A 14501-nucleotide genomic window follows, 5' to 3' on the forward strand; every position below is an offset into this window, starting at 1 on the left:
AGCTAATGAACAGTATTATTGATAAGCTCATATATTATATATAATGCATATATATGTACTTAACAAAAATAAGTATATATTGCTAAGTACTGTGTGTGTGTGTGTGTGTGTGTGTGTGTGTGTCTATATCTCCAGAGTATACCTAAGAAAGCACACAGGCAGATTACTGATGATAGACAGAAAGCAAGATGACAAATGGTAGGTAGATATGTAGGTGGTTTTTCCAGCACAGAGAGAATATTGGCACAGTTGCTTTATAAACAGAACCCCTCTTGGACCACCCTTAGGGCAACTAAATTCCAGCTACTCACAGGTGTTCCAATGTGTCCAAACCAGCGAAGGCCTTTTTGGTAATAGATCGAATCCGGTTTCCCTGGAGAATTCTGGGAATGAGTTGGGGGAGGGGAGGTATAATCACATTGTAGTTCATCTTAAAATGTCATTATAGGATCAGAACTCTTAATAAAAATGACTGTTCTCATTTGTAAGCAGTACTATTGTCTTGAATTAAACAATCTAACTTGCAATCCTGGTCTCTTAGCATCTTGTTCAGTAACTGTCTAAAGCACTCAAAGACAGCTCCGTGTAGGAGCTTGAATAGGAAATGCCTGTGGGCTCATGTCCTTGTGCTGGAGGAAGTGTGTCACCAGGGTTAGGCTTGGAGAGTTTGTAGGCTGGGACCTCTTCCAGTTCACTTTCCCTCCTGTGTGTGTAGCAGAGTCATGGTCTCTTAGTTTCCTGCTACCAATGCCCACCATGGCTTTCCGACCACTGCGGATGGCTAGTTGTCTAGAACCATAAGCCAAAATAAACTCTTTAAGTTGTTTGTGGTCAGATTTTATCACAGCGATAGAAGAGTCAGCAGTACACTCTGCAAACACAGGTGCTACGTAAATTCCTCTGGGGACCACACTGCCCACTCCTGCCCAAGCGCAGCTTGCCCCCCCAGCACTTTAAATGCTCTCCCCCTCCCCCACACTGTAAGTGCCCTCCCCCTCCCCCGCACTGTAAATGCCCTTCATCATCGACGGAAAACAGAACAATCTACAGCCATCTCATTGCCTAACACAAAGTGCTTGCATCCCTTCTGGACCGTGACGCAGCACGGTTGATGGACAGTGTGCTCATTTGAGAACTCACAACTACAGCACAATGTGAAGCCCTTCTAAATGCTGGCAGATGCCCACTTCTCCAGAGTGACCATTTCTGACGCAGAACAGTCAACATAATTTACAAGTTCTTATCTAGATACCAAAATGAGTAGTTAGACAAATTCCAGGACTGAATTTTCTTCCTTTCATACAAGGAAGAAAGAAAAGGCAATTAATACGCACAGGTCACGGCCAATACCACTTGCTAGGGGAAGGACCAAGGGCATAAACAGGTCATACCTATTCCTAACTATGATGTCAGCTTATGGACCTGACTTCAACTAAGACAACAACTTTAGGTCATAGAGGAGGCAAATCATACTCACAGTTGCCTCAGTCTGTCCAGCCCAGAGAATGCTCCATTCATGTCTTCAATGGTCCATGAGATTTCATTGTTCCTCAGATCCCTACGGAAAACATAGTATTCTCTTTAGAGACACTTTTCAGAAAACTGATGCTACCCAGGCTATGTGCCATTTGTAACAAAGTCCACCTTCTTCACCCAACTCAGAAGAAGAACCTCAGTTCTCCGAGGTGCCTCTCCCATCCTGAACCCTGCACTCAACATTTTAAAAACTTCCCCCAAACCGAGACAGTAACCTTGCTCCTGTTAAGTCTTCTATGAAGATGGAGAAACTCTTAACTCTTGAACAACTAGAAAAATACATTACAATTTAGAACTGGGTTCCCATCACAGAGACAAACATGAGCCAAAGCGTATAGCTTGTCTTCCCTCTCCGTGATGGTTCGGATGGAACAGTGAGCAGGTTACAAAGGCCTGAAGCCCACGGCACAGCATTAAGTTAACATTGGAGAGATTTTTCCAAAGCTCAGTTACTTCAATACTTTTCTTTCCTTGGGACAGAAATCAGGGGTGGGAACCAAAAGAATAAACATTTGGCTCTGGCTTATTTTAAATCTATATTTTATAAAGAAAAAAATTAGTGGACTTAATGTTTTTTTTTTCCTCCCGCAGTTCTGACCTCCCTAGCACTGCTGTGAAGGAGGGAAGCTACAATCACCAGGCAGGCTGATCAGCATCCTTTCAGGACCCCTTTAAGAAACACATGGATGAAATGGATCTATTCTAATCAGGCTGCTCTGGGAAAGATTAAGAGCCCACTTTTGAGGCTGTACACATTTCCTCAACAACAAAGAAAATCTGCTGGGAGAAAAGTGGGCACATTTAGGAACCAATTAGGCTCATGGACCAAGAGCAAAATGTGTAACTTACAAAGTCTTTAAACTGGAAAGCCCCCGGAAGGCACAATCAGCAATGTAGCTAACTCTGTTACTCCCAATGTGGAGGGCATTTAGCAGGCTCAGGCCTAGGAAGCTGGAATCGTCTAGCCTCGATAAGTGGTTGAAAGTCAGGTCTCTGAAAAGAAAACAACAACAAAGCTTTTATGTTTCCATTCAGCATGGTAATCGTTTTCTAAAAGAAATGAAATAAAATAAATGTAACTACAATAATCCTGTTTTACCATTCTGCCTTACAGTCTCCAGGTAAACATTACTTCTAATCCCAGTAATTAAAATTAAATAAACAGTCCAGGAAACAATGACTACCTTTGTCAACTCAACACAGAACTGTAAAGAGCCACGTTGGCTTCAATGTATCACAACCAAATGACAGTATCCAGGGCACACAGGAAAGCTGCTATCACCTTGGCTACTTCGTTACCAAAATGTCACAGATCAGTGGTGAAGAAACTCCTGCTCCAGCAGGATCCCTGCTCTTGAACCCGAGGAGAATAAAAGGCAACTTACAGCTCACTGAGTTTCTGGCAGAACTCCCAGGCATCCGGGCTGATCCTGTTAATAGCATTCTGGCTGAGATGAAGCTCCCGCAGCATCAACAAGCCATAGAGCCAGCCTTTGGTAATCTCGGTTAGGTTGTTGTGGTCCAGCTGCCTGCATGTACAATGAGAACCAAAGGTGGGATCCAGAGTTCAGCATCTACTCTCTGCAAAGACATGCAGGGCTGGCTGCATGCAAGTTACACCCTATCTACCGCGCATGTGCCTAGTATTTGGCTCTGATATATAAGGAGATCAGCAAAAGATTTATGCAGTTCACCTGAAACTTAACTAAATAATTATGACTGTATAGCATGAGGATTTAATGAGGCTTTTTAAAGGAGAGCTACCGAGTGTCTGCTCACTGCATCTGGGCGGGAACTGTGACAATCCACACTTACAGAATTTCCATGTTGCTCAGCCCCCAGAAAGCTCCATCCATAAGCTTCGTTACTCCGTTTCTTTGCATCTTCAGAGACTTCAGTGCACCAAGCCCTTGGAATGTGAGTCCATCCACGCTCTTAATCTTGTTTCTGTTCAGTTCGCTGTGTTGGACATTACAATTAAGCCGTTAATTCATGCGTCAACTAAATTCTAAAGGTAATAAAATGTGTGATACACGGCAATACATTCAACCCAGTCAGTGCTAAAACTGCAAGAATGTTTTAAAATTTTCAGACATTTTAATGACGAGAATTTCATTTTTTTCCCCTCCAGTTTATTACAAGGAGCAAATATCTATATAAAACACGTGGTATATTTTTTTTTTTTTGGAATAATACAGGAAACACATCAGATTTTCATTTCTAAACTGTTGTCCACCCAGGATAGCAGTCAACAAGTGGATGTTCATCCTTTGTTGACGCAGAATGAGAGTGATACCATCCCAGGAGAGCAGAAGGGATACCCAGGAGTGGTGTAGCAATCCTGCTCCGCGTGTATGCAAAGCTGGTTACCATCTTTTCAATTCATGTTCGGTTGGGTACTTTCCTGCAGGCTGCAACACTCTATATTTCTGCTGAACACTAGAACCACCTAGGGAGCTTTCAAAGTTCTGGAAGCCCAAACTGCAACCCCCAAAGGATTTAGTGTAATTGGTTTAGGGTGCAGCCTTGGCTCTGGGGTTTTGAAAAGCTCCCCAAGTCTCTGTAATGGGCAGCCAAGGTTGGAAAGAGCCGTCTCGGGAGCCTGTTCACGAACCACTCTACCGTTCTTAACAAGAACGTTCTTTACAACCACTTAGGCTATCAAAGCATCCTGAAGTTGTTGGTATTATTTTCATAAACCACAGCTACTGGGAGATGCTGTGGTTTCCCCAGGTCCACAATGGCACCTTGGGAAGGGGTAACAGTGATTACCCAGCTCCTTCACCCACAGTCTAACGCATGTCGGTCAGGCAGCAGCTGGCATGAGGCAATTGGCAAGTCTTTTCCCAATCGGGAGAGTCCACCGCTTGTGCTCTGAAGGGGGGGCAGTCACCTGCTTGCCTCTAACGTCTCCTGTCTCCCTATGGGCATCGGTCATAGACCCCAGAGGTTTAGAGGTGAGAGAGCGGTATTCAAGAGGCCACGTTCACTTACAGGTGCTGCAGCTGAGGGAGTTTAAACATTTTAGGGGGGATGGCTGTGATGCGGTTCCTGTTCAGCTTCAGTACCAGGAGAGTGCTCGCCAAATTGTCAAAATACCCCGGATCCATGGACGTAACTCGGTTGTTATTGATATACCTGTTGAGAGTGTGAAATCAGCAGAGGCTTGCTCAGGTTTCTCCGGGAAGTTAAGGTGCTTTCGGTTGCCCCATTGCAGAGACTCTCCAGAGAGCCTGACCATAAATGTACCCTTAAAATTGTCAACGCTGAGTTCCCTGTGAACAAGCTCAGGTTTACACGTATGGGCTGAGATATGGCTCATTAGCAGAGTGCTCACGTGGTACGTGTGAAGAAGCCCTGGGTCCCATATCCCGTACCAGAAAAAATAGTAAATATAAAGATTCATACACTGTGGATTTAATATGAAATGTCACGTGCAGGCTCATGAGTTCCAACACTTACTGTCCAGCAGGTGGCACTCTTTCAGAAGGTTGTAGAAGCTTTGGGAGGTAGGACCTAGCTAGAAGTAGACCGCAGAGGGCGGGACTTGGGGTTCTATAATCTGGCCTGACTTCCTGACCACAATGTGACAGGGCTGCCTGCCATTTCTCTCAGCATGCCCTCCCTGCCCTGATAGGCTGTGCCCTCAAACCGTCAATCAGAATAAACGCTCCTCCCCTCCCTCAAACTGTCAATCAGAATAAACGCTCCTCCCCTCCCTCAAACTGTCAATCAGAATAAACGCTCCTCCCCTCCCTCAAACTGTCAATCAGAATAAATGCTCCTCCCCTCCCTCAAACCATCAATCAGAATAAACGCTCCTCCCCTCAGATGGCTTCTTGTCAGGAATTGGGTAAAGGCAGAAACTAAAGTAACTAATACATATATACTGACAGATCTTTGAAGGTGACAACTATCTGTTACATATATATATATATACATGTATATATGAATATACACATACACACACTCTGTTATATATACTTTGTGTGGAATTTGTTATTAATGCCCTAGTTTGGGGCATTTTTAAAAATTGTGATGCAAAATTGCAAGAAAGAAGATTGAACCTTATTCAACCTATTCAAGTCAATAAGAAAATTATATTCCAATCAACAGTAGTAAAACCGGGTTCCCTGCATCTTAGCCACGCCCCTGGGCACTAGCTCTAACAATATTCTCACTGTGGAGCGATTTATACTTACAGATACTTGAGTTGCAAGGGTGGAAAAGCAGTTCTAAGTTCTGAAATATTGTTGTTGCTCAGGTCCAAAGTCTCAAGGGACTGAAAGGCTTCCAGCTGTTCGGGGAGGATCCTGTCGATGGAGTTCCCAGCCCTGTAATTAAAACACAGTCCCGGCAACCGGTCAGCAGTGTGATCCAAGGGAAGGAAAACACAGCACCAAAAGTGTGAAAAACTAACCGTACCTCTCAATGACAAACAGCAACATCTTGGCCATGTGTGCTCTGAGGTCAGACAGGAGAGATGAGAACGCTCTTACACCAGTCTGACAGGGTAGTCGTCATGCTTTTAATCACCACTAACAGATCTTTATTCAGATAATTTTTTATGTCTTCTTGTTTTATTAGATAGTAAATGAAACATCCAGCACAGAGTGGGCCCGTCAGGGTACACTCCTTCATTGCACACACACACACACACACACACACACACACTATATACATACACATTAGTCTTGTTCCATAGATACATATATGTATGTATGTATGTATATATATATATATATATATATATATATATATATATAGTCTTATTCCCCATTGTGTGTGTATTACAATGAGTATTTAGAACACACATATGTACACCCATATATTTAAACATAGTGTAGTTAGCACTGTTAGTAGGACAGAGCTACACATGTGGAGATCAGAAGGGAACTTTGTGGAGTCAAGGTCTTTATTTCCATTTCTGTGTTTCCATGGGTTCGGGAATCCTGGTCAGCTGGGTAGGCTTGTAGGCAGGTACATTTACCTTCAGAAACATTTAGCCGGCCCTATTTCTTTTTGATTCATTTTTAAAATGGTACTTTCACACTACTGTGCCAGCCAGCTCCCAATCCTTACCACTGTGTGGCTGCTTTAGTTCCTGGCTAGAAAAAGCCCAGATTTTAACAAGATACTAAGTTGCCAGAGGCTTCAAAGAACTACTGGGTCTTCTGTGTTACAAAGAAGAGCAACCAGCCTGAACAGTCCCCAAAGACAGAGAGATTAAGACATACTTGATATCACTACTCTGGACAACAGATGTGAAACAAAGTAGACCACAAGGGAAGTCCATAGCTAAGTCATACAGTTCTTTAAATGTACATACACACACACACACACACACACACACACACACGGGTGGGGGAACCTATCACAAAGCATGAAGGCACACACTTCTAATGCCATCACTCAGGTTGTTCTGGGTCAGCCCAGCTATATAAGAAGATTATGTCTCCAACAACAACAACAACAAAAGTCTTTTATTGTAATATCCGAATTTCAAGAGAGCAATAGCCAATGTACCTGATAGCATCAAATGAGAAAGAACATTCCCACCATTTTTCTGCTGCATTTCAAAGGGGGAAACGCCCAGTCAAATAGCACTATACTTGTTAATACTAAGTGACAATCTTACCGGAAAGCAGGAGTGGACTGAAGATGTGAGCCAGCCCAACTGTTCAGGTAGCATGGACTTTTTTCCCATTAGTTACTTTATTCACTTTACATCCCTATTGCTGTCCCCTCCTCTCAGTCCCCCCTCCTACGCCCTATCCCCTCTTCCCCCTCCCCATTCTTTGCTGAGAGGACGGAGGGCCCCATTGGGCATCTTCCCCACTGCATCAAGTCACTGCAGGACTAGGTCACGGAGGCCACACAAGTTAGGGGAACAGGATCCACAGACAGGCAACAGTTCTGGGGACAGCCCCTGCTCTAACTATTGAGGAGCCCACAGCAGGCCATACTGTATATCTCCGCCATATGCGCAGGGAGACCTCGGTCAAGCCCTGCATGTTCTTTAATTGGTGGTTCAGTCTCTAAGGGACCCTAAGGGTCCAGGTTAGTTGACTCTGTGGGTCTGTTTAGCTCTGCCCAGTGCTTGGCTGTGGGACTCTGCATCTGTTTCCGTCAGATGCTGGGTGGCACCATGAACTCTGTAGATCATCGCTCAGCAGCTTAGCAGGAGAAACCATGTTAAAGTTAAAAAGCTTGGAACGATCAGAACAAGGGTTTCTCTGTATACCCCCAGGAAAAGCCAGAACATTCCGCAGGGGGCTCTGCACCTTACAGTCGCCCCACCACACTCGTTCTATACTCTGCAGTCATTCTTCCCACAGGAATTAGAAAGTTCATTTTGTATTGTGCTCTCCCTAGTCGGAAAATAGCTCCCATGTATGTTGCTTACTAATAACTCAGACATGTCGCTCAGAAGCTAGAACCTTTATTTATAGGTGCCCAAGTCTTACACTGCATCTTACTATTAACATGCACACCACAAGTCTCTTCCAACTCCTCTGAGGCAGGAATTCACGTTCACACCATTGGGGTGGAACGTGGTGAACCAGAAATAATAATGCACACATTAGGTGTCAGTCAAGACCTGCAATGGTGCACACATTAGGTGTCAAAACCTACGTTATACACGATTTGTAGATTACACCATCTACTCATAAAGTAATTTCTCTCTTACAAATACAATAGATAATCTGCAGTTGGGAAACTAGGGCTTTTTGTATAACCAGTCCAACCACCTCACATAGCAAGTCTGGGTTGGTCCCAGTTGATCCCAGGTTTTTTTCAAAACACAAAGCATCAGTGATATTCTGTCAATTAATCTGACAATTCTCACTGTACACATTTCTTCCCAAAGATCTGCTACTTCTGATCTTGACCAAGAAAAAAAAAAAACCTCAAATTCTATAATTCTATTTTCTACCTGAAGTGAAAAACTGACCCACTGATCCACCATCACAGGTTCAACCCGGGTCCCTTGGAGTCTTGCCATCTGTGCCTGCACCTTTCTCCTGGAGGAGACAGGCCTCTAGAGATCTGTGTGCTTGGTACCCACTACAGTTAGAAGAAGACTGACTTCCTAAGACTGCAGAGGTCAGGCGCTGCTTTCTGCACCATGACAAGGAGTGAACTCCAGAGAAGAAGGCTCTAAACCACACCCCGAAGCTCTCACGCTGCAAACAAAACCCTTAGTATATTCCCTTTAGGAATTTTAGGGTTATTGTCTGCTTGATCTTTAAGACCCAAATCATCAGAGAATATAGCTACACACACACACACACACACACACACACACACACACACTCGAGACAGAGAAGGGGGAGAGGGAGAGAGGGAGAGAAGAAAAGATCCTGCGCAGGGTAACAAGCCAGCAACGTAACACCTTAAAAGCTGAGAAAATGTAAGGTTTGACAAGAAAGAGAAATTCCACATACAAGTCACCGATCACCAAGTTACTTGGATTCCCGGAAAGTCTTACAGACTTTGTTTAGAGTCAAGTCATCCATGACCTCTGAGTCTGACCATTTCCCACATCTGGATTTGCCAGAGCACAAACTCCTTGATCTAGCTGTGGGGTACAAGTGAGACAATTAGTCAATCTCCAGGTCCCGGAGATGGAGGCAGGCAGTCCAAGCCAAGAGGCCTTGGGGTCGGGGTGTGAGGGGTGAACAAAACCACAACTTGGAGGACAGACGTTTTCTCTTAAACACATAGCCCGATGCTTTTGTCACCCACATGTCCTCCTCGAAGCCACCCAGCAGCGAAACGCCCAGACCCACCCTTGGAGTCTGCACCTGGTCTGGGGCTAGACTACCTAAACTTAAACACCATTTGCAACAACAACAAAAGAAAGCAATAGTGTCTACCACATTGGTCAAAAATAAAGCTACAGGTTGGATAACAAGCCACACAATCTTTGGTTTATGTATTCATTTGTTTATAAGGTGATTATGAACAAGGTATTAAATCTGCTGATTGCTTGAGTGACGAATAAAATTTTCCTTGCAGTAAAAGTATGGCCCAGCCAAAGCCAGCAATTTCCTGAACTGCACAGCCCCTAAGTTGCAGTGTGAAAGTGTGCTGCTCTGGATGGAGTGTGCACAGGGTGCTCTTTGTCAGCCTCTCTGCCCAGGACAAAAATCCCTTACAACCTCCAGGATAATAGCCCCTGTATCACAAACATTTAAATCTGCCCCAATGGAACTGAATCAAATCCAATTTCGAGTTCCTTATTACCTTAGACTAACTGGCGAATTACCTCCTGATAGGTACCAGTTTAAAATGAAAACAAACAAATAATTTAAAAAAAAAACTTGCTTTATATCATGAAAGAGGGTTTTAAAAAGAAAGAGAGAAGTTACTACATTTTTTTTAAAAAAATGAAGAAAAATTTCTCATATCACCCGAAACTCTCAAAATAAATGTGATCCAGTGATCGGGTCCTGAGCTGCTGGCAGAGGACAAAGGTCCGATACAGGCGTAGCTTTCACTTCTCTCCGAGCTGGGATAAATGCCAAACCTCATCAACACTTCGCAAAGCACCATAGCTGATTCATCCTGGGGCAGAACGTGTGCAGTGCCTGACTGGAAACAAACTCCGTATCCATCTCTAAGGTACATGCACGCGGATGGCATCTGTCCACTGCCCAAGTAACAAGGCCTGGAGGGTGTTTCAGCCCCGCGCAAACCCATCAGAGACCAGGAATATTTAGTCCTCCATTTGTTGATGGGACATAGAGTTCCACAGTCAAATCACTGCTGAGGTGACTTATAATTACTCCCTTCAGGACAAACAGACCTTCAGGGCATGGTTGGTGGGAAGCCTAAGACAGTTACTTCCTTCCAGTCTTCAAAGAGGCCACAGGATGAACAGTAGCCTCAGGTGTTTCAGCCTTGGCTTCTGATGTCCAAAAATAATGGCTTCATTTTGTTACCAATGCCATCTACCAGAAAAATCTGCCAAACGCCTTAAAATGAAGAGGCAAAATATGGCACACCCATTTTCTCTGGTGATATTTAAGAATGCTGGAGAGAGACATTACCATGAAGAAGATCAACATGCCCTTGACTTCCCTGCAGCCTCATGTCCAGCCGGGAAACAGAGAGACAGAGGTCAGTAGTAGAGTTGGTGCTATGAGAAGGAAGGAGTATCAGGGACACTCAAGCATCAGACAACTCAAAGGTGGTAGGAAGACCATGATGAGGTTGGCAAGATTTGCCAAGGAAGTCCCGGATGGGACTCCAGGGGTACAGAATCAGCAGGTGAGGGTAGGCCAGCATTGCTGTGAACAGAAGCAGGGCCCTGGGTCAGCTGCTCAACCAGGAGAGAATGAAGCTGAGTGTCTTGTCAAGGAAAAGGAGTATGTTTGACAGGCCCGGATACAGGGCTCACAGCCATCGACAGAAGGCTTGACATTCAACACTGAGATAGCTGGGAGTGAAGGGGTGACTCACAGGTTAAGAGCACTTGCTACTCTTCCAGAGGATGTGAGTTCAGATCCAAGTACCCACAAAAAGGGGATCACAATCCCTTGTAACTGGAGGTCCTTGGACCCGACGCCCTATGCTGAGGACACCTGCACACATGTGTCATACACAAGGACACACACACACACACACACACACAAATAAAACTTAAATCAGAAGAACTGAGATGAGCCTAGGTGAGGTCGGACTCTAGGAATCGGGTCAGGCAATGGGCTCTCCTGTGGGAGAGGCCTGGGGCCTTCCGAGTGCCAGTGCCAGTGTCATATACTACAAACACTTTGGCAGGAGTGGGTAAAATAAAACAGCTGAACACCAGGCAAGAACACATGAAGGGTACCAAGTGTGACGCTTCCAAATCAACAGAGAGGACAGAAGACGACAGTTCGGTGTCGATCTGTGGCAATGATCCACGTAGATGTTATGTCTGCGGGTCATGTACCACTCTTCTGGCGTCTAGAGTGAAGCCAAGGGTTTGCTCCCTCCCTCACACAAGCCAGGCTTCCCGGCTCTGGCCCTGGGACCGAGTTCCCACGCCCTCCCTCTGTTACTTTCATTTGGTATTGGGTGTGAGGTACGAGACTCCCTCTTGCATGGCAGGTATGGAGCATTTCAAATGGAAAACGGCCAACGGCGACATTTTGGCATGCCCAGAGCTTCTGGCAAAATGGTGGAGTGCACTGTCTCCACACACTAGGAATGTGCTCTTTTAATCCGACACCCAGAGTGAAGCCGGGTGGAGTCCCTAAGAGAAGAGAGCCAAGGCCGGGATGGCTTCTATTTCCACTCAATGTGATCTCCAGAATGTACAACTGCCTCAGAAACATTCACACATGCTGTGAAGTTGATTTAAATGGGGACTCTCTACATCCAGGGTGAAGGGGGGACTTTCACAATGGAACGGTCTTTGTTGGTGAGGAGCAGGAATAGCAGGTTTTTTTTCCACACCAGAATTCCTGAACCAATCAGGCCTTTGCTCCTTGAGAAGTCAGGGACCTCTGCCAATGGTTTCGGCTGTCTCCTGCCTATTGCGCCAGATGAAAGGCAGCTCGAGGCCTTACAGGACGAATGTGTCAGGGCATGCAGTCTTGGCTATGTAAGGATGCTATGTGCAGGAGGCACTCTTCTTTTGAGGGGATAGGAAACCACGTTTTAGATGTTGCTGAGCCTCCCTATTTGGAATGTTCCACCCCACTTACATCCCTCCCATTCTTCTGTTGCCTCTAACAACTGCTGAGTACCACCTTGCAAGCACATTAAACATACTGACTGTATTTAATACAGTCTGGCCTAGTCATGGGGACATACTGATCTCTATATATACATACAAGCCACCAGATTAACACCATATATAAAGAAATCACAAGTTATTAATGAAAACACAACATTGTACAAAGACATTAAAGGGCACTTATTCCCAACCTTCCTCTCTCTCTCTCTCTCTCTCTCTGTCTCTGTCTCTGTCTCTCTCTCTCTCTCTGTCTCTGTCTCTCTCTCTCTCTCTCTCTCTCTCTCTCTCTGTCTCTCTCTCTCTCTCTCTCTCTCTCACACACACACACACTCATCCCCAGTCAAAGAAAAAAAAAGGTTTCCTTTAGCCTTCTTGAAAACTACTTTGTCTGAATTAACTGAGTCCCTCACAGCATCATTCTTCCTTTAAAAGAAAAAGTTGGCAAGCAAAATCTGAGCGTCTCCTACAGATGAAAATAAACAACAGCCTCTGCTCGCCTCTGTGAACAAGATAACGAGGAAGTTTCATTAAGAGAACACACATGTTTAGCCTGGCCCACCAGCACCATGCCATCCATAGGAGGGCCAACCGTGGCAGCTTCTGGACAGAGTCTTGATTAAGAACTGACGCCGCTAACCGGCAAGGGAGCTGTGGTGTGAAGAGCAGGCTGTCACTTCTTTTCAGCTAAAAGCCAGATCAACATGAAGTATAATTATCTTCTGGATCACAAGCAGGACAAAGATGGCCACAACCAAGTATTTAACAGCAGCCCGGCAATAATCAGGGTCTGTATGGCTGCCAGGCATAACTCAGGTTAACATGGAAAACAAAATCTGGGTCAAAAGCCCATTCACACCACATACAACACAACCCTTCTCTGGTCCCAGGTATAAGTTTCAAGTTGGTCCTCTGTGCAAACAGGAGCTGACAACGAAATTCTCAAAGAGGGTGATGAAGGAGGAAGTTACTGGCAAACTTACTTTAATGTGAAATAACTTATGTGCAAAAAGGCCAATCCTGGGGCCAGAGAGATGGCTCAGCAGGTAAAAGCACTTGCTGTCAAGTCTGATCTAAACCCTAAGACCCACATGGCGGCTCCGAAGTCCTCAGATTGTTCCCTGACCTCCACACACGTGCTGCACTCATTCATTGGAAGGACAATGCATGCCTCAGTGCCACGCCCCCTCTCTAGCCCCCAGGAGGGCAGGAAGCAAACACACCCAAGGCAACTTATATGGAGCAACTGGCTCGAAGTTAAGGCCCTTTGATCCAATAATTCAAACTGTGGTGCCAGAGAGGACTTTAATCTCTTCCCGGTTCAATGTCTTGCTTGGCTGTACTTGGTGAACCCAGAGAGAAACGGAAAACAACGATCTCACCCAACCATCACCAGCTGGGGATCGAGATGTGGATGAGAATGCGCTGTGAATAACCAGGTTTGCTAGAGGCTTCAGCAAAGAATCGGAGCTCACCCAGCACTGTGCCTGGCCCCAGAGACGTCTTTTACAAAGTGTCCCGTAGCCCTGATCCTTACTGGTATCCGTTAATGCTCTCATTTTTCCCAGACCTCATCTCCCATCAGCTTCTCCATGTTTGGCAATGGCTGTGAGTCTGGCAGTTTGGTTGCTCACTGCGTTCAGACGGGAAGCGGTTCTTTGTCCTTCGGGACTGGGAAGGTTTGGAGCTCACGGATGGAGTATGAACAGCCAGGTACCTTTACCTCTGTGTTGCTCAAACCTGAGCCACCATCGGAGCTGGTAGAGGGTATTCTTGAGGCAGGGTTGTAGAGCACCATACCACTGGGGTCCTACTCGGGGTGTGTGTGCAGACGAAGACAGACCTAAGAGTCTGTGCTTTACCATGTTCTCAGGAGGGTCCTGCTGCTAGGATTCCTGAGACAGATGACTGTCAATCATCCTGAGAGTTCTCCCTTCAAGCTTCCCTCCTCTCAGAACTTCTTGCCATAGTCCCAACATGTTGAGATTCCACACCAATGTCCTACTAGAAGCCATTTTTCTTCTTCACTGTGCTGGCACACAGTAGGCCCTTTCAAGAGAACTTTACTGCTTCTTAATTCTAAGTTTTTGTTGTTGCTGTTTCTGCTTGTTTGTTTGTTGGACTGCATACTTGGTACTCTCTTCCGTTCAACTTCCACCACTATTCTTTCGGTGGAATCCAAGGCACAGAGGCGCCTGCTTCCTTGGGCAGTATTCCCAACCTTCTGGCTCCTCCAGCC

The 14501-nt window shown here is 45.4% G+C and overlaps 1 protein-coding gene across 1 annotated transcript in view; it reads right to left on the reverse strand.

Moving 5' to 3' along the window:
* LRIG3 (leucine rich repeats and immunoglobulin like domains 3) overlaps window positions 1–14501 on the reverse strand; it is a 48208-nt gene that overhangs the window by 14091 nt on the left and 19616 nt on the right. The window contains exons 4-10 of the mRNA XM_080936035.1: window positions 5739–5870; window positions 4531–4674; window positions 3352–3495; window positions 2922–3065; window positions 2386–2529; window positions 1478–1558; window positions 312–383 (exon numbers count right to left, since the gene is read on the reverse strand). Of these exons, the coding sequence (XP_080792161.1) occupies window positions 312–383; window positions 1478–1558; window positions 2386–2529; window positions 2922–3065; window positions 3352–3495; window positions 4531–4674; window positions 5739–5870 (861 nt within the window). The remainder of the gene's footprint in view (window positions 1–311; window positions 384–1477; window positions 1559–2385; window positions 2530–2921; window positions 3066–3351; window positions 3496–4530; window positions 4675–5738; window positions 5871–14501) is intronic.

This window comes from Micromys minutus (genome assembly GCF_963924665.1).
Source record: "Micromys minutus genome assembly, chromosome: 22".
Taxonomy (NCBI): Eukaryota; Metazoa; Chordata; class Mammalia; order Rodentia; family Muridae; genus Micromys; species Micromys minutus.